Source organism: Hydra vulgaris, chromosome 02 (genome assembly GCF_038396675.1).
Source record: "Hydra vulgaris chromosome 02, alternate assembly HydraT2T_AEP".
Classification (NCBI taxonomy): Eukaryota; Metazoa; Cnidaria; class Hydrozoa; order Anthoathecata; family Hydridae; genus Hydra; species Hydra vulgaris.
In genome coordinates this window covers 18632154-18659303 of record NC_088921.1, presented here as the reverse complement: position 1 = coordinate 18659303, position 27150 = coordinate 18632154, and the positions used below count along the sequence as shown (strand labels likewise).

The following is a 27150-nucleotide window of genomic DNA, read 5'->3' as shown; positions in this document are numbered from 1 at the left end:
TAAAACCAATTTGGTTGATTGTAGACCAATTATGATAATGGAGACTGATGGAGCTCAGGATGAGGCACCGCGCTTCCCTAAAACCTTAGCAACTGCTGTTGATCTCTTCCGCTTGCTTGATTTTGATGCCCTTCTTCATGGTGTAAATGCAGCTCAGCATTCTGCCTTTAACCCCGTCGAAAGAAGAATGGCACCTCTTTCTCATGATTTGGCTGGAATAATTCTTCCTCATGATTATTTTGGCAACCACCTTGATTCTTCAGGAAAAACAACTGACCAAAAATTGGAGCTAGAGAACTTTCAAAAATCGGCTACCATTTTAGCCCAAGTTTGGGAGAAAACAGTCATTGATGGGTATCCTGTTCATTGTCAGGCTGTACCAGTTGGAAAAGCATATGAACCACCTACTCCTGATCCTGTTTGGTAGGAAAATATTGTCAGCAATCGCGATATAGCCTTCAAATCGTAAAATGCCAAGACAAGTCATGCTGCACACCATTTCAAACAAACTGGATGAAAAACCTCCACCAACGTTTCATTCCATTTCCAGCCATTTACGAATACTGCGAGAATGGTGATAAAGCAATAGAGCCGTCTACATGTTATAAAAACGTATCAAACCAATCAACATTTGCACCACTGACACATCGCCTTTTGCTACATGATATACCTACAGAAGGATTAAAATGCAAAATAATACCATTTGATCTGTATTGCCCATCGATGAAAGAAAAGCTATCAAACGGAGTTTGTGTTAACTGTAATAAATACTGGCCAAGTAAGGCTGCAATGAAAAAGCACATAAAAAGCAAAAAAACAAGCATGCCTGTATTTGATAATACGTTTAACTTATTTAAGTTACCATTTGTGAAAATATAAAATATAACATAATCGCAAGAATGCTTTTTTATAATATTATTCTTTATTTTTATTATTAACTTCCCGGTTTTTAATTAAGTACAGAGAAATGTCAAAATAACTGGATATTTTTTGGTTTTTAATGTTTTATAGCAGCCGTGGCGCAGTGGTTAAAGCATTGGACTCGTAACACAAGGGTTGCGGGTTCGATCCACGGTTGAAGCAAATAAACGTTATCGGTGAAGTTGGAAACTGAGAGCTAACTTAATAAATGATATTCTTCTTGTGGCGGTGCTCTGTGATAAGACCATTAGGACTTCTTAGAGCACCTAAATAACTAAAAAAAAAAGTTATGCATTCAGGAAGGGGGCTTTATTTTGGAATAAATAATGCTTACGTACACAAGGAGGGAGGGGGGTTCAAAATCAGTACTTTTACTGCGTACTTACTTTATGGATGGCCCCAACAAAGTTACAAAAAACAAAGCGAAAAATTTTTTTGTTATCTATTTTTATAATCAAAGTTTTTTTCTGTGATATTTTCATGCTTATAACTTTCTAAAAATGTCTGTGTCAAAACACGCACGAAGTCTAATGGAACAGTTTCTGTGCGATGAAAAAAATAATTGAAATACCGGTATATACCGGTATTGAGAACTCGGTATCGGTAATAGAAAAATGGCCGATAAACCAGGATACCGGTATTGGATGCCCTAAATCAGTGGTTCCCAACCGGTGGTCCATGGACTCCTGGGGGTCCATATGAACTTTTGAAACGGACCACAAGGTAAACGTAAATTCAAAATAAATTTGAGTTATTGAATTTTAATTTTGATATACTTCTCTGTCTTAAACAAAAAAATAATTCTTAAATTCAAAATGTAGTTCATGCAAGACAACATATATTGCACAAAATCTGTGTAAGCCAATTCGACGTTAACCGTCAATGACTTGCGGACCACTATAAAACAATAAATACTTTATATTATTCTTACATCCGTAAATTTTAAATGCTATATAAAATTATCTTATCTTATGGTAAAAATATTTTTCCTAACTAATTGGTTTGAAAGAAAGTAATTTGTATTATTTTCTTTGAATAGTCGAGAATATACTTCTCTCAAATGAATTATACAAATCTCGAGTTAATATATTACATTATTTTATATTATTTGTTAAATTCTTTAGATGTCTAAAAGTAAAAAAAGGTCATATTCAGATGAATATATGAAATATGGTTTTACCTACATGCTAAAAGAAACCATTTGCTACCCACAGTGTGTTATTTGTTATAAAGTACTAGGAAATGACTCTATAAAACCCTCAAAGCTTGCTATTCACTTGAATAAGTGCCATCCTGATCTTCGAACAAAAGATTCTGATTTTTTCAAAAGAAAATTTGAATCACTGAAGAGGTGTAAGTTGGATAAAACTGGGATTATTCGCCAAACTCAACAGAATATAGTAGAAGCATCTTATAAGGTTTCATATATAATAGCACAGAAGAAAAAAGCTCACACATTGGCTGAAGAAGTTATACTTCCATGTACAAAAGAAATCGTTAGATTATTATTTGGAGAAGAAGCTGTAAAGAAGATAGATAATATACCTTTATCAAATACTACAGTCAAACGAAGGATAACTGACATTTCATCAAATATTAAAGAAAATGTTATTAATGAAATTAAAGAATCACCATATTTTTCTATTCAGTTGGATGAGTCCACAGATGTAAGTTCAATGGCACAATTAATTGTATTTTGTAGGTATATTCACAATAATAAATTCAAAGAAGAATTTTTGTTCTCTTCTTTCCTTGAAACAACAACAAAAGCAGCTGATATTATGGAAATTATGAAACAGTTTTTCAATGACAATAAATTACAATGGAAATATTTGTTAGGAATTACTACTGATGGAGCTCCTGCCATGATGGGTTGTAAGTCTGGATTGCAGACTAGGATAAAAGAGATTGCTCCAAATGTAGTGGGTGTACACTGTTTTATTCATAGACAGGCTTTGGCAACCAAAACATTGCCAGGTAGTTTGAAAACTGTATTTAATCAATTGGTCAAATCATATAAAATCTTCTGCTTTTATCATAAAAAATCATATAAAATCTTCTGCTTTTAACGCTTGACTTTTTACAAAATTTTGTTCTGACCTAGATGCTGAACACAATAAGTTATTGTTTTATACTTCAGTGCGATGGCTTTCTGCTGGAAATTTTTTGGAAAGATTTTTCAAGCTTAGAAACGAAGTGAAAGAATTTTTATGTCAAATGAAAAGTGGACTGGTAGAATATTTTGAATTTGACAATTTTGAAATAACAACTGCTTATCTTGTGGACATTGTGGGTCATTTTAACAAGTTAAATTTGCAACTTCAAGGCAAAAATGGTAATGTCATTACACACTCGGATAAACTGAAGGAATTTATTGAAAAGCTCAAACTGTATAAGACTAGAATCAATAATGGAAATTTGATGTTTCAAAATTTAAATAGCGTAATTGGAAATAACATGCTTCCCGAAGTTTTAAAGATAGAAATACTTTGTCACCTTGATAATTTGATTAATGAATTTGGTAACTATTTTCCAGATGTGAACCTTTTGAGCAGTGAAGTAATTATATCACCATTTTCTTGTGATGTGAAAAATGTGAATGAGGAAGCACAAGAAGAATTTATAGAGTTAAAGAATGATACCACTGCTAAGGATCACTTCAAAATAACACCATTAAATAACTTCTGGTTGAAAATGAGGAATTCATATCCATTGTGTTCAACAATTGCACTTAAAGCCCTTATTCCTTTTTCAACATCATATTTGTGTGAAGCAGGGTTTTCAGCCGTGTTATCTATAAAAACCAAAAAAAGAAATAGACTTGAAATTGATGCAGATATTAGATGTGCTCTATCAAAAACTAAACCAGATTTTCAGATATTAATTGCTGGTAAGCAGTGCCAGAATTCACATTGACCAGTTTTTGTATCATATATTAACTAAGATAAAATATTTTTGGGTCATAGATAGTCTATTCTATTAAAAAATACCTTGAATAAAATGTTGTCCTGATGAATAAAAATTACATTATTAAAATGTTCCTCTTGTAATAATTTTTAAAAGTAAAGGGGTCCATGGAGATCTTATGATATATAATTTGGGGAACGGGTTAGAAAAGGTTGGGAACCACTGCCCTAAATGTAATAAATGTAAAGATAACTGGTGAATACAATTAAATACAAACAATATTTCTGTACATGTAATAAATGTAGAAATAAATATTTAAAAATAACCTACAACTTTTCTGAACTTTGCATTTCTAAATATACAGGGCAGACTACACAGTTCTCAAAGTTGGGGAGTTGTGGGGAGCACAATCATAAACTACTAAAAAAGGTCCTCCATATCTAAAAACTTCAAAACCTTTGTTAAAAAAAAAAAATCTTTTATAGAAAAAGTGAGGGGGCTTTGTAGAAAAAATGGGGGGAGGATGCAGTGACCCCATGATCCTCTGGCGTCATCAGCCCTGATATAATCTCAATTTTTCAACGCCAATCATGTTACCTTTTTTTTATTATTTGTTAGACACAAAGAACATCAATATCGAACTAAACTCACTGAGATATGAGTTTTAAATTTGTGATTTGTTATAATCCGACATCTTCCTAAATGAATCAGTTTAGTCAAAATTATTCAAATTTTTTTTTGAGTTTTTATTTATTATATATTTTGGCACTATAATATTGATGCTAGAAGTTTCTTTGCTCATTTTTTTTTAAGTTGTGTACCCTAATATATATATATATATATATATATATATATATATATATATATATATATATATATATATATATATATATATATATATATATATATATATATATATATATGTATATATATATATATATATATATATATATATATATATATATATATATATATATATATATATATATATATATATATATATATATATATATATATATATATATATATATATATATATATATATATATATATATATATATATATATATACTAGGGTGTTCCGTTTTCAGGGTCACATTTTATTTTGACTGCTCCAAGCATTTTTCTGCTGCATATATGTGAGAAAATGAGATCTGTGAAGTTTTAAAGCTCTAAGTTTATTTTTGTGACTACACAAGCCACCCTAAGTTTCAAAAGTCATGATTTTTGGGTGAAAAAAGCCTTATTTTACAGTGCTTGTGTAGTCACAGTTTGAAAGATACATGCTAATCGTATGTTGAACCATGAACTATTAACCCTCTTTAGTTAGAAAAAAATTGGGAGCAGTTTAGATAAAACCCGTAGTTAGGTTTGAAGTGAGTTCAAAAATACACAGTTGACACAATTTACCCATTTTTATGCAGTTTGACATGGTTGACAAAATCAAACAAAATACTGATCTAATCATTATGAAATGGCTCTAAATCAATTTCCGAACTCTTTTCATACCTAATTAGACCAAAGAAAATTCAAAATGGGTTAAAAAGTACTAGTTACATGTTTACATTTATATATATATTATACTAGACATATTTTAACCACTAATTCTACAACATATTAACATTTTCTTCCACCCTTTCTTTTCTGGTCCACTGCTAGAAGAAGATCTTGCCTCAACTCTTCATCAAGGCTTTCATCAACAAAGTCCTGTATAAGCTTAGCATTCCTCTCTGCAGCATCATTAGTTACAGGAATGTTGGAGATAAAATCCTTGAACTTTGTATAGCCAGACAATCTGTTCTACATACAGGTGGAATCTTCATTCATTCAAGCTGCTGGCTATCCATTTTTAAGATGTTAAATATCAAAATGGATTCTGAATCAACAAACTCAGACAACATCGGTCCCTCTCCTTCTTTGTCAATGAACCTGATACATTAACCTTCTTATACATAATATTAAACATAAATGACAGAGGCTCCTTTTCCATTGAATCATTTATCATCAGGATTTTTTCAGCAATTTCAGTCTTTTCCTCATCTGACTCTCCAGTAAACTAAATGGGATCAAAGTTGGATAAAGTATCATGTATGGTTTGCAATGCTATCGAGAAATTTGGCTGCAATATTAGGTCTGCTCTTCATGTATGACTTCATCTCCCAGATTGCTTCTATGTCATGTCTTGGAGAAATTACAGTCAAATTTGTTAGAATTTGTTGAAATATTTTTTTATCTAATAAAAAAATATTTCACAAATGTTTTTTTAACACTTAATTTCTGCTAATTTCACTTAATTCATTTTAAATAATATAATTAAATTTCTGATGAAACCTAAATTTTGTAATTGTTAAATATTATATTTCCTTATAATTTATTTCTTAAAACAATCTTATTCTTAACATGATCTTGTTTCTTTATCACAATTTATTTTCTTATGTTATTGTTACATATTTAATGTTTTAACATATTTCAAATCAATTATAAACAATTTATACAGAGATTTTTGTTACCAATGAGATATTTGTGAACAAAGTTTATATTCATAAATAAATTGTCAAAAGAATATAACTCAATATTTAATTAATAAGAAACAAAAAATTTTAAATACATTTGTGAAAAGAATTCTTATAAACAAAAAACTCCTTTAAAATAAAAAAATAAAGTTTTTTTATTTGCTTTTACATATTTTAATGTAGATTAATGTTTCACAATTTAACAAGAAAAAAGTTTCTTAATCTAATAAATATTGCTTAATAAAACTACATTTATATTTCTTTGGAACTATGTTTTACTAACTATTTTTTTCAAAACAAAAAATTACATGGGACTTGGTGATAATAAATAAGTGCGCAAGCTGAAAAAAGCTCATGTTATACAGGCATGGCAAGCTAAACGAGTTTATAATCTAATTTATAAATATCTGTTTTAAGTTTCGATTACCATAACTCTAGGACACCAAAATAACACAATGTAAAATAAATTTCAAGCTTTATTTATTAAAAATAATCCCATGTTCATCACCATGTTGCACTATATCTCCGAAAACACCAAAAGGGCTTTTTGAAGCATGCTACTAAAAATTATTTGAGAGTTCTTATATAAGTCATACTAGATGTTTTTAAGTCAGTTAGATTACACTTATCCATTAAAAATATTTTTAAGATCATAAAATTTATCAAGGACACAAAAACACACACACTGAAAAACACAAAAAAGGACACCAAGAAGGGAAGTTGTGAGTTTTCTAAAATAATTACATGGTCGCAATATGTTTTTAAAATATCTTTTAATAACTGTAGGACACCAAAAAGGATACAGAAAAAAATATCCAGCTGTAAAAATATTTTAAGATTATTATTACTATGTATAATACTTTAATTAAAAAAATATATAATTATTATTACTATGTATAATAATAAAAATCTTAAAATATATTTAAAAGTTAGACTTGAATAAAATCTATATACACGGCTGGGGCAAGAAGAAGACAAACTTCTTAAAAATAAATAAAAATAAAACAGGAAAAAAAAAAAAATTAATTAATAAGACAGATATACTGTTCCCACTTTCTTTTCTTAATTACCTGCTTTAACACTGTTCAAAATAGTAAACTATAACACTAACACTTTTTCTTATATAATCAATCACTTCTTTTCTCTTTATAATCAATCACTTCTTATCGCTTAATAATCAATCACTTCTTTTTTCTTTATAATCAATCACTTCATTTCTCTTTACAATCAATCACATCTTTTCTCTTTACAATCAATCACTTCTTTTCTCTTAGGCATTTATGGCTTGTTCTTGTTGTGAACTTGATAAAAACGATTCAATTGAGGAATAAGTCAAATGAAAATATCCAATCTTTTTCTTCATTTAACAAAGACATAAACTGTATGAAGGAAGATGGAATTATTGTTGAGCATAATGAAAATCAATACCATTTTAAAGTAAACATTGTCACTCATAGTTCGGACAGAAAGGCTCTAAATATTTATTAAGGTCTTGGAGGTTAATATACAAACAGTTCAAGATGGTTTCATCATAAATAGGGATGTTAATTTCATGCAACAAATATTTCTTGACTTTGTAAAATAGGACAAAACCACTTTAAAAAAATTTTAAAAAATTATGAATTTTGACACAGTCAAAGTTTGACTGCATGTTTGAATGTTAGATCCATTCAGGTTTTACATGGTTTGCTCAGAAGCTTTGATCATTTTATGGTTATATTTAGTTGCGACAACTTGGCCACCGTTTTTTAGATTTTTTGAGAACATTTAAATTTATGTGTGTTTCCATGTATGTTCAAAACTTTTTTACATGCTAAAACAATTAAATTCGTAAATAATCTTTTGCAATTAAATGTTTTAATATTGGCAAAGGGACATTAAACTAAATGGTAATTTACTTTTAATAATTGATTACAAAAACAAAATTTTTAATTTTATTTTTTAAATTATAAAAAGTTAAGTAAGTTTTATTAAGAATTATAATAAATAATTATAAAAATAATAACAGGCCTCGGCCTGTTATTATTTATATAATTATGTAAACGGTTTACATGAGCATTTATGGCTCTCACAAAAGTAAAATCTTTTCTCTCAAAATAATTGCCATAGTTACTAAAATAAAAAACGTAGTCATTTTAATAATTATTTTTAATAATTCTTAAAATGCCTGCATTCTATTACAATAAGAATATATAAAACTTTTTTTATAAGCAGTAAAAATAACGCTCGTCTAAATAATTTTTTCATGCTGCAATAAATGACACTTGTTATGTATATATTCTTGTAATATTAATATTACAAAAATATGCTTGACATGGCATGACAAATCTACGCATATGCAAACTTTTGTTAAAAAAAAGACAAAAAAATGGGCGTCATGTTTCTATGTGTTTTTGCATATGCATATGCTGATGTTTGCTTAAAATTTTTAAAAACGTGCGCTTTACTTCAGCAATATTTTTTCCAAATAATTATGCGATTGATAGTTTTAATTCAGATAAACTGATTTAATTCAGATAGCTTTAATTCAGATAAAACCCAATTTTTTTCAGCCATTTGTTATTGTAATAATTTGGAACTACCTATATTTATAAACAGTAATGTACTCAATGAGTAGTCTAACCTTCATCTTCTAGGGTTAACTCTTACTTCTGATCTTTCTGGGAAACCATATATCAAATCCATTCAAAATTAGCATCTGTTAAGGTTGCTTCTCTTTATCGAGCTTGACACTTTCTTACTCTGGATTCTATTCTTTATCTCTATAAATCTTAAATCCGTCTTTGTATGGAATACTGTTGCTTTATTTGGGGTAGATCTTCCAATGATGCCCTATCCTTAGACAAGGTGCAAAAAAGCATTATAAACATAGTTGGACCTGCTCTTGTATCCAACCTCCAACCATAATCACATCGTCGTAATGTTGCTTCTCTTTCTCTTATAAAACTAAAATTTTGTATTTAATAATTAATTTTTTAAATGAATAAACAGATAGCTCGCGCTATAGCCAAAAGCTCTCCTAAGAAGCTGTTTAGAGGAGCAGCTTGTAAGGCTCACCATGTTCGTTTTAGGAGAGTTTTTTGCCGTTCTGTCACTCATTTACTCCTGCCGAGGCCTGTAGTAATATAGAAGAATAATTATTCTTTAAATGTACATATTTTAAAAATGTTTGTACAATCGATCTTATAAAAATAAGTAACTTTCAACAACAACTGCATTGTCAATAAAATTAAATATGTCTGGCGCATTGATGGTGATGATGATGATGTCTGGCACAGTGATGGTGATGATGATGATGATAAAATCATGATGATCATGATGGTAATGATAATTATGATGATCATGTTGATCATAATGATGTTTATACATGCATATATATATAAAATATAACATGAGAGAATAAAAAAAAATACTTGAAGGTGTATAATTGTTTATGCAGCCCCGGTTGCAAACCCAGCCCCAGCTATATTTTATCAAACCTGGCCCCGGCTGCAGTCAAATATCTACCCTGGTTGCTTACTATACTCCATTAAATTAAAAACCTGCCAATGAAGTTAAATTTAGTATAAAAATTTATAAAAAAATATAAATTCAGTAAAAAAAAAATTATTAACTCTTTGCTCTCAACTTTGAAGTTTAGAGGCTAATTCCACCAACAAAACACAAGCATGAAAAATTTACACCCAAATTTTGACAAAATTGAATGGATGCATTTTGATGGATGACAAGACTTACATAAAATATGACTTTTGTCAACTTCCTGGTGACAAATATTATACTTCAATTGTTCATAGAAGTGTAAGCAACAAGTGTAAATACAAACTTGTGGACAAATTTGGCAAAAAATTGCTCTTATGGCAAGCAATTTATAGTTGTGGAAAAAAAAGAGTAGGGTTTATGTAATGTCATCAACTTTGACATTGAAAATTTATGTTTAAAGTGCCTTCAAAAGTGACCACTCATTCAATCAAATGCTAGACCTTGTTTGTTTTGACCTGACTTAGCTTTGTGCCACTATACTAAAAAAACCTTTGGAAAGGTATAAATTGAGAAAGGTTAAAAGCTCAATCAAAAGAGTTGCTCACAATTTCGGCCCATCAAAAAATATTGGGGTTTTGGCAAAGGGTATTTGTATAAAATAGGCAATACTATTAATTCAGTACATAAACTGCTGAAAGCAGGGTTAACCATTATCAAAAAAATGACAATAACAATTGTGCAGAAATTAATGGGCACCATTACCAGTAATGTATGATTATATTTTAGAAATAAAGAAAAATTTATGATACTAAAAGTATTAATTTTTTATACTTTTTTTTATACTCATTAATTTCTTAACTTTATATTAAAATTAAAAAAATTTGTAAAAAACAGATATTTTAAATCTTTTTGAAAAGATTTTTCTTTCTCATTTTTTTCGATCTCATGCTTTAAGAGTGAGCTGAGTTTCACTTCTATCTATAAAGAAATGGTTTATTTCTCCCCAAACTGAGCAACTGGAAATATTATACTAAAATACTAATATACTAGTTTTTTACCATATCTATCCCTTCATGCTATAAAAACTTTTGCTAATCCAGTTTTCTCTTTGCACATCAAAAAAACCTTATAACTCTTATCCAACTTCATGTTTTCCTTTTTTTATACAACCTTCATTTTTTTAAGTCTGCAGTTAACCGTTTCCTAGCTTTTTAACCTATCCTCTATTATAAAGTAACCCATAACTTAATTGCAACCTTGCTTGAAATTGCTTGCAACCTTGTTAGAAATAATTTAGGGAGTAAAAATTATAATATTTAACGAATTATAAATTTTTTTCTAGCCCTGCTATAAACCTCAGTCACTTCTTATCTAGCTATAGCATAATTGATTTGTTCCTCTTGCGGCTCACTCCTACTTATCCTCCCAGTTATCAACATTAATTTTGGGTCACTGTATGACCCAAAATATTAAGTTAAGTTATGCTATTGGTTATTAAAAACAGAAACGGGTAATGATAGAAATAAAAAAAGAAATTTTTTATTCATTTAATATTTTCTTGTCACAAAAATGTTTTTATACCGCTGTGATTTAGCAAAAGAATTTGTGTTACAGTGTTACCATGAAATTAGGTTTAATAAATTTCATTAAAGAAATTATGCTTCAACATTTTAAATTACATCTACATTTAAGCGACATCTATGTTGTGTTAAATGTTATGTGTTTTATAAAAATAAATTGTAGAACCTTTTTTATTTTTTAATTGTAATAAATTCATTTTTTTTTATGATTGACTTTTTATCTAACTGCATTTAAATAAAGATTTCAAAAGTCTTTAACTATATAAAAAAGGTATTTCAGGCTAAAATTAAATGTGGTATAATAGTGTATTATACATGGAAATTAAAATTTCCTCTGGAAAGTACCTCACTTAATAATTCTTCACACAGCGGCCAAGCAATGAATAATTTCCTACTGCCTAAGCGATGAATAATTTCCTACTGCTAAGCGCCATACATTTTATTTTTTCTCACTCAATTTTATTATTTTTTAACATTTATTAATTAACTTTATCTTTTTTAAATAATGTTATAGTAAAAATTCTTACAATAGGTATAACTAATGGTTATAGTTTATATAGAAATGATAACTATAATTAACTTTAATAAGTTTATTAAAAGTATTAATTTCAAGTTTACACAACTATCATTTAGATTCTTTAAATTCATCAGTAGTCACTTGCAGATGTAATGTCAAGAAAGGTATATATTAAATTATAATTATTATATTAATGATGATGATGTAATTATTAATGATGATGATGATGATGATGATGATGATGATGATGATGATGATGATGATGATGATGATGATGATGATGATAATGATGATGATGATGACAGCTCTTGGAGTTAGGGTCAGCATTCAACAATGCTGACTGTTGACGTAGAAGTCTTTGAGGTCAGCAAGATAATAGCTGACCTTGCTTTTATGTTTTATGGTAAAACTTTTTATCAAATTTCTTTTGCCAACTTGATGCTGACTTCTAACAGATTAATGTCAGCAAATTATTGCCAACCTCATTTTTTCCTAGTTCTGAGGGCTGTGATGATGATCATGATCATGATGATCATGATGATGATCATCATGATGATGATGATATTAATGATATTGATGATATAATTATGATGATGATTTAAATTATTATTTTTAGATATATCTGAAATATGCACAGCACTTAAAAGTTATTATCTTACAAATTATGGGAAAATTAATGAAATTCAACCACCATTAAAATCACCCGCAAATGTTGATCTAATGAATAAATTTGTTGATCTATGTATCGTTGATGCAGTTAATACTCAAAGAGATGCTGTTTATATTGTTGAACGAAAGAAATTTCTGGAGAAGCAATTGCGTTATACACCCATTCCATATAATGAAATATTTATGAAAGAAAAATCTGTAATATTAATATCTGGAATAGCTGGTATTGGGAAAACATGGTTGCTTAGAAAATGTTTGCTTGATTGGTCAAATGATCAAATTTGGAAAAATGTCAAACTTGTGTTTTATTTGGAATGCAGGAAGCTCAATCAATATCAAAATATTTCTAATATTAATGAATTACTAAATGTTTTCTATGAAGATGTTATAAATAATTTTAATATTAGTAATCATCCTGCACTGTTTATAATTGATGGATTAGATGAGTTTAAATATTTATATGAGTTAATAAATCACAGTTTGGGTTGTAATTATCCAATTGTTAATGCTTTAACAGAAATTCAAAAATACAAATATGTAGTTGCTGGTAGAGTTTATGCAATTGATCAATACCAAAGTATATCAACAGAGCATGGTGACAAGTTAACTATTCAAATAATGGGATTTAATGAAAAGGGAATAAATAATTACATAGAAAATAATGTTTTAGAAGAAAGAAAAGATGTTGTGAAAGCAACATTAAAGGAATCTCCTATTGCAAAATCCATGTCATCTGTTCCATTTTATTTATCTTCTATGTGTAAGATTATTAGTGACTCAAAAAATGTAGATTTAAGTTCTTTTTTAACAATGACAGATTTGTATGCAAATATTTTTTTATACTTTTTGCAAAAACATATCTTCAAAAACAATGAATTGATTTATCAGATAATGGAAAACGATTTCAATAAAAAATATGTTTTAAATATTTGTAAAATTGCATATCAATTGTTTGTCAAAAATAAAGTAATTTTTTCTAATGAAGACATTCAAACTTTTATTATTGACTTTGGTGAAAATAAAGACAATTTTTTCGGATTTATAGAAAGGATTGAAACAAATCTAGGTTATTACTATCAATTTGCACATCTAACAATAATGGAGTTTTGTGCATCTGTATATGCATATAATTGTTTAAGTAGTGAAGAGATTATGGCTGATGAAAGGTTGGAGAGTTGTTTATCAATGATTTGTGGATTAACCAATAAAAACCAAAATACTTTATTAAAATTTCTTGTTAATCTGATTCCTTCAAAGCAATCTTTTAAAGAATCTTTATTTTTGTTTTCTATTTTAGGTAAGTCCTTAATCCTTTGTTACATTATTTTAAGTCATTTTAAATAAAGATACAGGTGTTTAAAGTATATAAATAATATTGAAATTATATTAAAAGTATTTTCTGTTAATAAAGTTTTGTTTTCTGTTAATTTTTATTAAAATAAATATTAAGGTGTCCCAAAAAACAACATTTTTGAAAAATATATGCAGAGACCCCCTTAATGTGTTCTATCTAATACAAAAACACTAGATTTAAAATTTTTTTGAATAAAAAATATTTTAAGGGGTCCCTCAAGACCCTCGAATATTTAATGGGTCCCTAATATTTCCAAAAATAAAGTTTTTTAAAATATGTCAGCCTGGTACTCAAATGAAGCAAAATTATATAAAAAGTTAAAAAATAATATCTAATTTGGAAAAATTTTAACTTATTTATCAAAATTGTCATAAAAATACATAAAAAATGCAATTTTTTGTTTTTTGTTAAAAAACGTAATTTTTCATTTAATAAAACCAAAAATAACAATTCTATATTTGAAATCTATATTATTTTTGAAATTTTTATATAATTTCACTTCATTTGAGTACCAGGTTGACATATTTTTGAAAATTTTTTTTTTGAAAATATTAGGGACCCATTAAATATTCGAGGGTCTTGAGGGACCCCTTAAAACATTTTTTATTCAAAAAATTTTTAAATCAAGTGTTTTGTATTAGATAGAACACATTAAGGGGGTCTCTGCATATATTTTTCAAAAATGTTGTTTTTTGGGACACCCAAATATATATATAGAATAAAAAGTTCATCTAACATTATTTAGATAAGTTTTGACATTTTGACAGTTTGTTTTATCATTATTTTGCTAAATGATTGGCGCTATTCTTTTATATTTAGCATGTTTAACAATATTTGGATTTCTCAAAATAATAGACTATTCTTTTTTTTTGGTATAATCAAATATAATTAGTCTTTCATAATTTTTTTTATAGTTTTCATATAGTTTTTTAGATTTTTTTTTTACGAAATAAAACATTTAAAAATACATAAGTTATTTGGCACAAGTCTATATCTGCATATACTGTTTCTTTAAATATTTTTCTTATAGTATGGAGTGTAAAACGAAGCATGAATAAAATGCTTTTATATCTCATGAATAAAATATTGATTTTCATCATAACATAAAATAATTTTTAATAAAGTAACCAATTGCCTTCAAAGACAAGTTTAAGGTATTCCTTTAACAACTATTATGCCTATGAAAGTCATTAAAATTTAAACAGCCAAAAAAATACAGTAAAGATATATGTTTTAAGCAAACGTCCTAATTGTTTGTTTTTCAGAAACATTTATTACATGTTTATTTTAACATTACCCGGAATAAACATTTTATCATGTTTATTCCGGGTAGTTATGCTGAGTGCACCTTCTGAGTCCCCACCTCCCTTAAAAAAGTATGTACGTTTTTCAAATACCCCCCCCCCCCTAACTTTTTTTTTTAATTAAAAAGTTTATTGAAAAAAAAATATGGAGGGGGTACCTTAAATACTTTATACGACTCCAAATCCCTTTGTTTGCGGCACAGGATCCCAATTTAAAAAAAGTCTTCAAATATATACAAATTTATCAATATGTTTGCCTGGCCGAGAGGTTAATGTTATGTACTTAGTCGGTGGAGACTGATTCCTGGTAATGCCCTGTTATACTTTTTTTTGTTTTAATAACGAATCAAATAAAAATAAACTATACTTAAGGCAGACATTTTTTTCAGGCACCCCTCTTTAGTAAGTTCGTAAAAAATGAGTTTTATGCGAGATCATTAATATTGAAAACAAAGCCTAAAGCCCAGTGCCGAAAGTAGGCTACCCATACCCCTTAATTGGAGGGAGGGGACAGCAAATTTTGTGCCCTTTTGCTAATTTTAGGAGCTTTTTTTTTTAGCAAAAACTAGCTAAACTAAAATTTGGAAGATTTTGAGACCCTAATGACGCGTTTTTTTTTTTTGGGGGGGGGGCCTCCAACCCATTAGCCACGACACTGCTAAAACCTGTTTTTTGTCAACTCAAAAAATAGGTTGCCTAAAATACGCCTTACTCAGGGCCAGTATATAAAGAGTGGTATGTGTGCATGGGCGCCCACAGGATTTTTTGATGTTGTAGATAGGACATATTCACACATTGTGCAAACTTAAGGTGGTAATCTCCAAACTTAAGGTGGTAGTACCCCAAAAAACTTAGAGATACATTTCCTGCTATATCTTGAAAAATACAAGTCCAATTTATATACTTTTTTTGTGTGCTTATGACTAAGTTGTTCCTTATGAACTCTTGTTGGTTTTTGATCTAATATCCATAAATTGAAACCTCATATTCGTTTCTGTAAGATATAGATAATTACCCTTTTATAAAATTTTCTTCGATTGATGGAAATTTTTGATTAGTTGTCTGATAAATAGGTTCAAAAAAAAGATATGCTAAAAACAAGAGCAAAGAAAAGAAAGTTTTACAAATTAGAAAAAGATTTTCTAAATAATTCCAATGCTTTACAACAAACTGTTTTGTCTCCACATTCACCAAGCAATGTAAGTGGATCGGCATCTGGAAAAAAAATAAACTTGTCTCGTTTAGATGTAGAAAACTTTGATTATATAGAAAAAAAGTGTAATATAATTATGAACTCAAATTTATTTTCAAGTTTGTTGAAAACAATTGGAAGATCCCCAGAATGTTATTCGTCAATCAATATTGTACACAACATTAATAAAAAAGAGGGTCTTTCTCACACTTAATCCTAATTTCTTGTCTAGATTGTACTTGGGCGATGAACTTTTTAACTTCGAAATCAATAGAAAATAAAAATGAAGTAATCAAAGGTAAAAAAATGAAAGAAATTAACTTACATGCTGTGTTAGTTTTTCGAGAAATGGGGCAAGGATACACAGCAATTAATACTTTTTGTCGTTTAATGAATATGCCTCCTGGTACGACTAAACGTGGTTACCATAACATTGATAACAAACTTCATCTTGCTTATATTGAAACCTCTAGCGAGAGTACAAAAAAAGCCTCAGAAAACATACATAGGGAAAAACTTGGTGAAAATTATGATGAATCATCAATTGTCAATATTGCTGTTAGTTTAGATGGTTCATGGCAGCGCTGTGGATACTCCTCAATGAATGGTATAGTCACAGCAATATCTCGTGGAAAGTGTATTGATGTTGCTGTCCAGACAAAAAGTTGTTACCCCTGCAAGATATGGTCAAGAAGAAAAGGTACTCCGGCTTACGAAAACTGGAAGATCACACATAACTGCAAGATCAATCATAAGGGTAGCTTAGGAAGTATGGAGTCTGTAGGTGCTGTACAAATATTCAAGTGATCTGTCAAGGAGCCTAAACTCAAGTACTTAACATACATTGGAGATGGAGATACCAAGTATTATATGCAAGTTTGTGATGCAAATACATACCCAGGAGAAATTATTGAGAAAGCAAAGTGCATTAGACATGTTCAGAAGAGAGTTAGGGCAAGACTAGGAATGTTGCGAAATCGTTACAAAGGTTATAGATTACCAGATGGAAAATACATTAACTGATGGATAAATTCTCTTCAAAACTAATATGGAATAGCAATACGCCAAAATATTGATAGTCTATATGGGATGAAAAAGGCTGTTGCTGCGGTACTTTTTCACTACGCACAATCTGACAACTTAGAGCAACAACACCAGTTTTGCCATAAAGGTTCAAGTTCATGGTTTAAGTATCATTCAGACCAGAAAAATTACAAATCAAAGCATATTCCAAAAACTATAGTTGAGCTTATTAAACCAATTTTTTCTTACAAAGATCTTGGCAGTGATGAATTGGAAACAGGAGGAAAAAGCTAAGAGCTATTAAAAAAGCCTTCATTGACCAACATAACAAAGCAGAAGGTGTTACATACAGCAGTGGTGGTTTTTAGTAAGTTTTATTGTGTAAAAATCTTTAGTATTTTTTAAATTGCGTTTTTCTAGCAATTCACTTTTTGTGTATCTTAATTTTTTAACAAAGATAACTTTTTAACCGCTCGTTGGGATTTTTTTAAATTTTCAGCAATTATTCTTGAGTGCATTTGTGATATGCTGAACCAAAGAAAATTAACTTTTTTTATGTTAAAGTATTAAAATTTAAATTTAAGCAAGCTGTACTTATACTTTTTTCTTTTTATTGATAAAATTTAATGATTTTAAAGTTATTAAATGTTGTTTATTGTATAATTTTTAATTCAGCACATTTTTTGAACATATATAAAACTGCTTATAAAGTTTGGTTTGTAGAACATGTATGGTTCTCAAGATATTCTTGTTAAAAAAAAGGTCCATTTTTTTGCCTAAATTTTGCTAATTTATGTGCATAATTATTGAGCAGGGGGGTAAAAAAAAATTAATTTTGCTACTTTTTGAAATGATTTAATCTAACACTTCAGAAAAAAATAAATGTTCCCATATAACATCAAGTTTTAAATTTTTTTCCTCTTAAAGGGTACTACCACCTTAAGTTTGTTCGCTTCCCCCCCCCCCCCTCTCTCTCTCACTCTCTTCCTGCTTAAACATGAGGGCACTAATGTAATAAAATTTCAACTTTAATATTTAAAACTAATTTTAAATTTATTGACAGATTTTCAATTTTGTTGAAAAATATTGTAAATTACAAAAGTTATGACTATGCAAAATTTACAGCCCCTCTTTTTTTTTTTTTTTTGGGAGGGGGGTCAGAAAATTTGTGCTTATGCATGTGTGTGCTTAGAGGAAAACTATACCCTCTACTCTCTATACCATACATCTTTTTATGTTGGAAAACTAGGATCTTTAGTCTGAATTTTAACTTTTCTATTGATTAGCTGGTTAATTGTGATAAATTAGAAAACTGAAGTACGTACTTTTAAATTGAACCCTCCCTTCCCCCCCCCCATACGCTTTCATACGCTTCTTGAAGACCTTCCCACTATGAGCGTATGTACTTTATGGGTGACCCCTTAATAAAGCTAATGATCTTGTTATCATCAGTTTACTGGGTTCATACTGTACCTGGAAAACCTGGAAAATTAGGAAATTTTGGCTGAAGTCATTGAAAACCTTAAAATTTCAGGGATTTTTTTTAATCAGGGAATTCTGATAGGGAAGAGACCCATTTTATAATTAAGCTATTATGTTCTTTTGGTGATTAAAAAATATCCCATAGTGTTTTATATGAAGGCGTGTGATCGCACACTGTTAAATGACCTCGCATGTAATATATAATTTTTAAATTTTGACCACGCCTTTTTAATTTTTTTTTTAATTGTAATAATAATGTGCTGGATAACTAAGCAAAAACTTTAGAGAAAATAACTGCAAATTAAACTAAAAAATAAAGAAAAGAATTCTTAACAAAAGGGAAAACAAAATAAAAAAATCTTAATTACTTTTTAACTCTTAATTAAATTGCATTTTGGAATAAACAACTTTGAAACTTTTGATATTTTCAAATGTATTTATATTATGTAAAATGATTTTGAATTAAGAAACAAATTTCTTTGTTTATTACTAAGGATAATTTTTAATAAAAACATTTATTAAAATTTATGATTTTTATTTTGTTATTACATTAACTTTTTTTTATTTATAAAAACATAACTATTTCTATATATATATATATATATATATATATATATATATATATATATATATATATATATATATATATATATATATATATATATATATATATATATATATATATATATATATATATATATATATATATATATATATGTACAGGGTGTAAGCCAGGAAAAAAATTTATACAGCATTTTTGCAAAATTGGAAATTTAGGTGCGGCAAAAAAAAAAAAAAAGGTCATTACTTTCTAACATTTAAAAAAGTAGATACAGTTTTTTACATACAGTTAAGTTTCAATAAAAATAAATTTTCTATTTTTGCTGGGTTATATTCATAGAAATATTTTTCTGTTTTAATTTTCAGGAATATTTTTCTATTTTATAAATGTTTAATTCTAATTATTCAACTTCTTTCATTTTGAGCAATCACTTTTCATTTTTAAATCGCTTCTCTTCTTTGTTTAATATAGTAGAGAGAAAACAATATCAAAAGACAATTGTTTGCAGTTTTTTTTTTTTTTGAATGAATTAATAAATTTATTCATTGAAACTATTTTAATTGCGTACATCGCTTTTAAATACTGTTTTGAAAGGTTTAAACGATTAGTTACATATATTGTCATCTTTTATTTTCATTTTTAAATTATAAATGTAAAAAAAAAATGCAAAATAGTATTTAATTTTTAACAAAACATTTTTACGATTTCCACGATCCTCTTGTAACTTTTCAAATTGTTAAAACAACTTTTTAATTGATGACAGTCAATAAAAACACCCATACATAACTGTAGGATTGCCAGAATTTTATGGCTGTTATGAAGAAAACTAGTAAATAAAAAAATTATTACAGGTTTGTAAAATTGGTAAAATTGTAATTTCTGGAAAATCCAAATGTTTGGCAGCCCTAATTTTATGGAAAGATTTTGAATATTTAATTTTTTAAATACTTTTGGATTTTAAAACTAAAAATTTTAAAATACTTAAAAAAAATTTTTAAACTTTTTTACATTAGTATTCATATTATTGTTTATCATATTTTATATTATAATTTTTATCATTAGATAAAATTTAAAAGTTAAAAAACTTATTTAAATCATTTAAATGAAAGTTAAATGAAAGTTTACGAAATTTTAATAACTTTTAATTGAAAAACTTGGCTGGCTCGCCGATTTTGTCAAATATAATGCCACTTTAATTTAAATACTCTGGGTTGTTATGGCGATTTACAAATTAATCAAATTCTTTTATTAGAAATTAATATGATTTTATAAGCGTATTATTTCAAAAAAAGCTTTAGATGTTATAATTTTTTTCGCTTGAAGTTTTTGTAATATTTGAATGAACTTTTCTCTATTTATATAATTTTCTAAACTTTTTTACTAATTCTAATAATGAATCTAAAGAACACCATTTTGGAGTCTTTAGATAACTTTACCATAGGTGTTGAGTTTAGTTAAAATCTTTTGGAAAAGTGCCTTAATTTACTATAGATCCTAGTTCTAATCGGTTCTGACATATACTAGCTATATGTATTTGTCAAAATACAATATTTCTATCAATTTTTACAAAAAATACTAGAATTCCGACCAAGAAAAAGCGCCAATAAACGATCAGAACAGATCATATTTTTAAACTATAATGTTCATTTTATCTAAAAAAATGTATTTATTTAAAATTTTATTCGAATTTGGACAAGCGATTAGGGTTTTAAGAAGATTTTTTTTTAAAAAAAAAAAGAATTTACGGTCTGGGTTTTTTGTTACAAACATATTTTATTGTGATATTTTATGTGTATTAATTTGTAACTTTCCTAACTTAAGATAAACAGCAAAAATGTAAATAAAGAGTTTTAGTATAATAAAAATAATTGATTAAATATATTAAACAATCTTAACTGGACGTCAATTGAAATTTTTAAAAAAATGTTTTTTTAAACTTTTGAATCTCGATCTTGCTTGTTAATGACGATACGTTTTTTCACAATAAAAAAAATCGATCAACTTAATTCATATCCTTGTTGCGCGTACTAATTGTGTTTTTCACTAGTCTAGCGCAACACTTCAAGTCTTAGACTATTTTTTTTTTTTTTTTTTATACTATGATCTTAAAAGCCTTTGGGAATTTTTAACCAATTGGGAATACCGCGCTATACGCAGTGCCATTAGGCTGGCTAACACCCTGATATATATATATATATATATATATATATATATATATATATATATATATATATATATATATATATATATACTATATATATATATATATATATATATATATATATATATATATATATATATATATATATATATATATATATATATATATATATATATATATATATATATATATATATATATAGGGTGCAGAAAAAGTTCCTGTACAAAAATATAAACAGCAAAAATTCCTGTACTAGACGAGAAACTAATTACACTTTAACTTAAAACAAAATTATACTAAAAAATACTAAAAGAATACGAAGGAAAACAAAAAAATACTAAAAACAAACTATATATTGAAAGAAAATACCATACAGATAATTTTTTTAAATTATGCTTTTGTACAGGAACTTTTTCCGCACCCTGTATATATATATTTTTTGTGCATTCTAAAAATTAAATGCAATTTCTTTAGATTTCATCTAGATTTAAAAGTTTTGAACTAATTTTGAAAACTTTTGAAACTTTTTATGAAAAAAAGGTTTTTTGTAATCATTACAATAACTATTAGATTAGAATCCTTTTCAAAATCCTAATGACTTTTAATGTCTCTAAAAATCCTTATGGCTTTTCAAAATCCTAAAGACTTTTAATGACTCTAAAAATCCTTATAACTTTTAAAAACTAAAACAATAAAATTTGCCACACTGCCCGACATCATAAATATTATTTATTTTATAATATTTTGTTGCTGTTTTTTTTAGAATTAGAATAATGAATTAAAAAGAAAAAAAAAAGGGCTTTTTTTAAAAAAAGAATGGTTAAACAAAGACATTTACCCTCATTTTGACTCTTGGCTAATGAAAGGGAAAGATAATATCAGACTAAATGCAAATTATGCCATAAAATAATTAAACTTTTGAACATGGGTCTTCAAGCATACTGTTTATACTATTATACTATATACTGTTTCTTTAAAGGTTTTTCTTAAAGTATGGAGTATAAAATGAGCATGAATAAAATGCTTTCATATTTCATGAATAAAATAATGATTTTCATCATAATATGAAATAATTTTAAATAAAGTAACCAATTGTCTCCATAGAAAAATTTATGGCATTATATTGACAACTATTATGTCTTTAAAAGTCATTAAAATTTAAACATCCAAAAAAAATACAGTAAGTATGTATGTCCTAAACACATGTCCTAGTTGTTTGTTTTTCAGAAACATTTCTGTAATTTTTTCTGCTGATATTGCCCCTCACTGAATGTTCATTCCAGGTAGATATGCTGAATGCATCTTCTGTAAACTTGATGAAGCTAATGATCTTGTTATCTTCTGTACCTGGAAAACCTGGAAAAGCTGGAAAATTAGTTAATTTTGGATAAAGTTATTGAAAACCTAAAACTTTCAGGGATTTTTTTAATCAGATTGTCAGAGGTATCTGATAAGGAAGTTACCCATTTTATAATTAAGCTTTATTTTTGTTTTACTAAAACAATAAAATTTGCCACACTGTCCGATGTCATAATTATTACTTATTTTATAATATTTTGTTTCTGTTTCTTATAGAATTAGAATAATGAACTAAAAAGAAGAAAAAACGTTTTTTTTTTAAAAAAAGAATGGTTAAACAAAGACATATACCCTCATTTTTGACTTTTTTGATTGACTCTTGTCTAATGAAAGGGAAAGATAATATCAGGCTAAATGCAAATTATGCCACAAAATAATTAAACTTTTGAACATGGGTTTTCAAGCACTAACGAGTCATAAGAAAAGAATAAAACATATTTCAGTTGCAAGCAAGTTCTTCTGTTTTTTTTTAAATTGTCTGTTAATAGAAATAATAATTCACCTAATTCAGTAGAAGAGTCTAATTTAAAAATAATTGATAGTTTCTCAATAGGACACATTATAAAGCAACAATCTTTTCAACTCATTGTATCAAATTCTAAGAAATTATGAGGGCATTGAATTGTTGCTTAGATAAAGTTTCTAAAAATTTTTTATTTTTAATTTTTTTTATTTACATTTATGCTTCCAACAAGGTTGCTAGCAACTACTATAAGAGTTGGAAGTTACTGGAAGAGAAAAGATGAAGAGATAAAAATTGTAGTGCAAGTCTAACGATTGACAGACAACTTAAAAGATTGCAAATTATATGAATCAGGAAAGCAAGATGAAGGAAGCGAATTCCAAAGAACTGATGTTCGAGGAAAAAAGCTAGACAAATAAGAGTTTTTGGAGCACATAGGAACAGTCACAGAAAAAGGATAAGACAATTGAATGACGAGTAACATGATAATATATTTTACAAGATGGCACAATAGATGCTAGCTCTTTAGAGCAGTGCCCATTATAGTATTTGTAGAAAAGAGAAAGAGAAGCAACATTACAACGATGTGATAATGGTTGGAGGTTGACTGCAAGAGCAGGTCCAACTATGTTTACAATGCGTTTTTGCACCTTGTCTAAAAGAGAAAGGGCATCATTAGAAGATCGGCCCCAGATATGGTAACAGTATTCCATACAAGGGCGGATTTGAGATTTATAGAGATAAATAGAATCTGGAGTAAGAAAGTGTCGAGCACGATAAAGAGATGCAACCTTAACAGATGCTACTTTTGCAATGGATTTGATATACGGTTTCCAAAAAAGATCGGCAATAAGAGTTAATCCTAGAAGATGAAGGGTAGATGATGATAGAGGAAGATCTAAATTTTTGCAATAGCGATTGGCTGAAAAAATTGGGTTTTATCTGAATTAAAGCCACTGTGAGTCCCATGCTGTAGCAGAACTGAGATTTTCAAGCTCAAATATCCCCTTCGAGGAATCAGAAAACTTTGACTTCTTATCATGACAAGAATAAATGGTAGTATCATCAGCGAACAATTCCATCTTAGATGTAAGATGATTTGGAAGATTGTTATATAAATTAAAAAGAGTACAGGGCCAAGGATTGAACCTTGAGGAACCCTTGAAGTTACATGATATGAAGAAGAGTGCTGTCTATTGAGGACAAATTTTATACTAGGATTGGTAAGGAAGGATTCAATAATCTTAAAGATGTTACCTGATAAACCGTAAGAAGAAAGCTTATGGAGCAGACCAGCATGCCAAAGGTTATCAAAGCTTTAGAAATAGCAAGAGCAATAGCCTTTAGAAATGTCAAGAACGATAGCCTCTCCACCTTTATCTAATGCATAGTAAAATTTATCGGTTATTAATATTAGCAAATCAGCTGTAGAATGAGAAGATTGAAAGTTATTAGAATCAAGATGAGAGATTAAGTGTTTGCTAATTAAAGATATTAAAACCTTGCTTATGATAGGAAGAAGACTAATGGGACAGTAGTTAGACAAGTCAGATCGCTCTCCAGAATTTTTGAAAATAGGGATAACAGATGTTGCTTTCCAGTATGCCGGAAAACACGATTCTGATAAACACTTGTTAAATAGTTTTGAAAGTATGGTTGACATTTCCGGAGAACACATCTGCAAGACTACAACAGGTATGTTGTCTGGACCACAAGCGGTAGAAGAGTCTAAGCAGGAAATCTCTTTTGATGCAGAAGCTGGAGTGATGCAAGTTTTAAAACAAAGATGCAACTAATTTGTTCCAAGCTATGTTTTCAAGCCTGACAGTGAGATTGCTAAATCTATTCAGATGGGACCAAATAAAGTTGGATATAGGATTGCTCACGGTCTTTAACCTTATTTTAAAGCTTTACTTAAACAACAACTGAGCCTGTCTCTTTAGATTGTTGTGTGCTTTGATGAATCCGTCAACAAGAAAACTCAAACTTGTCAAATGGATTTACTCATTCGATATTTTAATGATGAAAAAATGCAAGTTGAAGTGTACCTGTCTTGATTTGCTGAATCATTTTAATGAAAAGGTAAGTGATCTTAACATCAGCTAGATTATTTAGGCTTCTATGGATTGACCACCGAGTGTCAATTTAAAATTTAACAGAGACATTCAAAGCAAATGTGAAGAACACAAACTATCTAAACTTTTTGACACAGGCTGCTGTTCCCTACAAATAATTCATGGTGCTTTTAAAACAGGATAAGAAGTGACTTTATCAGGATCATTAAAGGCTCTGTGATCCTGCTTTCGTTTTGTGCAACCAGATGGGTTGAAGACAAAAAGGTAGCAGAAAGATTAATTAGTGTTTCGCCATCTATTATAAAAATTATTTTTTACTAGGAAGCTCTGCTTAAAAGTAAACAGCCATCTTGCAAATCATATAAGTTTGTTGTAAATGCTGTTTAAAAAGAACTTTCTCTTGTAAGATTCTAGTTCTATAGCTACCGGGCAAATCGTTTCTGAGGCTCTACCAGTCATGTTTGAACAATTTCTGTTGCTCTATCAGACTGACGCTCCTATGTTACTTCACATAAATGTTGATCTTGTGCAGTTAGGGTTGCCAGACGTCTGGCTTTTATCATCAAGAATACAGCCTCAAACTTGTATAAATAAATTTTCTTAATGTGTTCTCCTTTGTAAAAACCGGACATTTGCCAACCCTATGTGCAGTTGATTAAGAGTATTCTTAAGATGTTCATTAAATCTGAAACTATTGAGACTTGCTCGAAACTTACCAAAATTTATCTGCAAAATAAAAAGAACCATTTGAATCCCAGTAAAATTAATATTGGGTTTGCTCCTGAACTATCACTTTCAAAGCTCAGAAAGAATGATGCAGTTATTTTGAAGAATATTAAATAGTTAAAAATTTAATTCATGCATATTTAAATTTCAGCTGCTGAAAAGTTATTTTGCATCTCATTTTACCTAAATCTTTATAAAAATTTGAGCTAACTCCACATAGTTTTCAGCTTTGTGATTATGGTTATGTTCAGGGCATCATTCTTTGATCTTCATGATCTGTGGTTTGAATAAGACACTAGCTCTAATCTTAGCCTCAGATAGCTTCTGAAAACTTTCTGAGGTTCTATCAGCAGCTCCCACTTCCTTCTGCACTTTCCCACAGAAACTCTATCTGTTGTCAGTTACTTGGTCGGTTGCAATCAGCTCTTTCTGTGGTAGTGGGCTTTAGTGTCATTTCTGTCCCAGAGGGAATGAAAAGAGTAAATAGATACAAAGAGCCTGATTCAAATAGAATAGTACTATTTATTAGTCTCTAATGACCTTCTATCTTTAGTCATCATACATCAAGGCTAGTGATAGGCCAAATTAAGTATTGGTTTGAGCCAAAGTTTTAATTTGAACCTGGGTTGGCATTAAAAAGCTACCCAATAAAACCTGCCTAGAAAAACCCTAGGCAATCAGGTTTTTTCTTGAGATTTTTGAAAACATGAGCATATTATAGTTGCAGGCTATAAAAGGAAAGCCTCAATTCAAGCACAATATTATTTTTAATAAAAAAAATGTCCACAATGTTTTTTGAAACCAAACAAATTGTTTGGTAATGACTTAGTTCAGGGTTGTTCAGAAGTGAGAGCCACAACGCA

The 27150-nt window shown here is 28.5% G+C and overlaps 1 protein-coding gene across 1 annotated transcript in view; it reads left to right on the top strand.

Moving 5' to 3' along the window:
- Positions 1 to 513: 513 nt before the first annotated feature.
- The window catches only part of LOC136075906 (uncharacterized), a 43889-nt gene continuing 17252 nt past the window's right edge, over positions 514 to 27150 (top strand). Inside the window, exons 1-5 of the mRNA XM_065789349.1 lie at positions 514 to 828; positions 2046 to 2898; positions 3062 to 3811; positions 12034 to 12081; positions 12534 to 13883. Coding sequence (XP_065645421.1) covers positions 514 to 828; positions 2046 to 2898; positions 3062 to 3811; positions 12034 to 12081; positions 12534 to 13883 — 3316 coding nt within the window. The remainder of the gene's footprint in view (positions 829 to 2045; positions 2899 to 3061; positions 3812 to 12033; positions 12082 to 12533; positions 13884 to 27150) is intronic.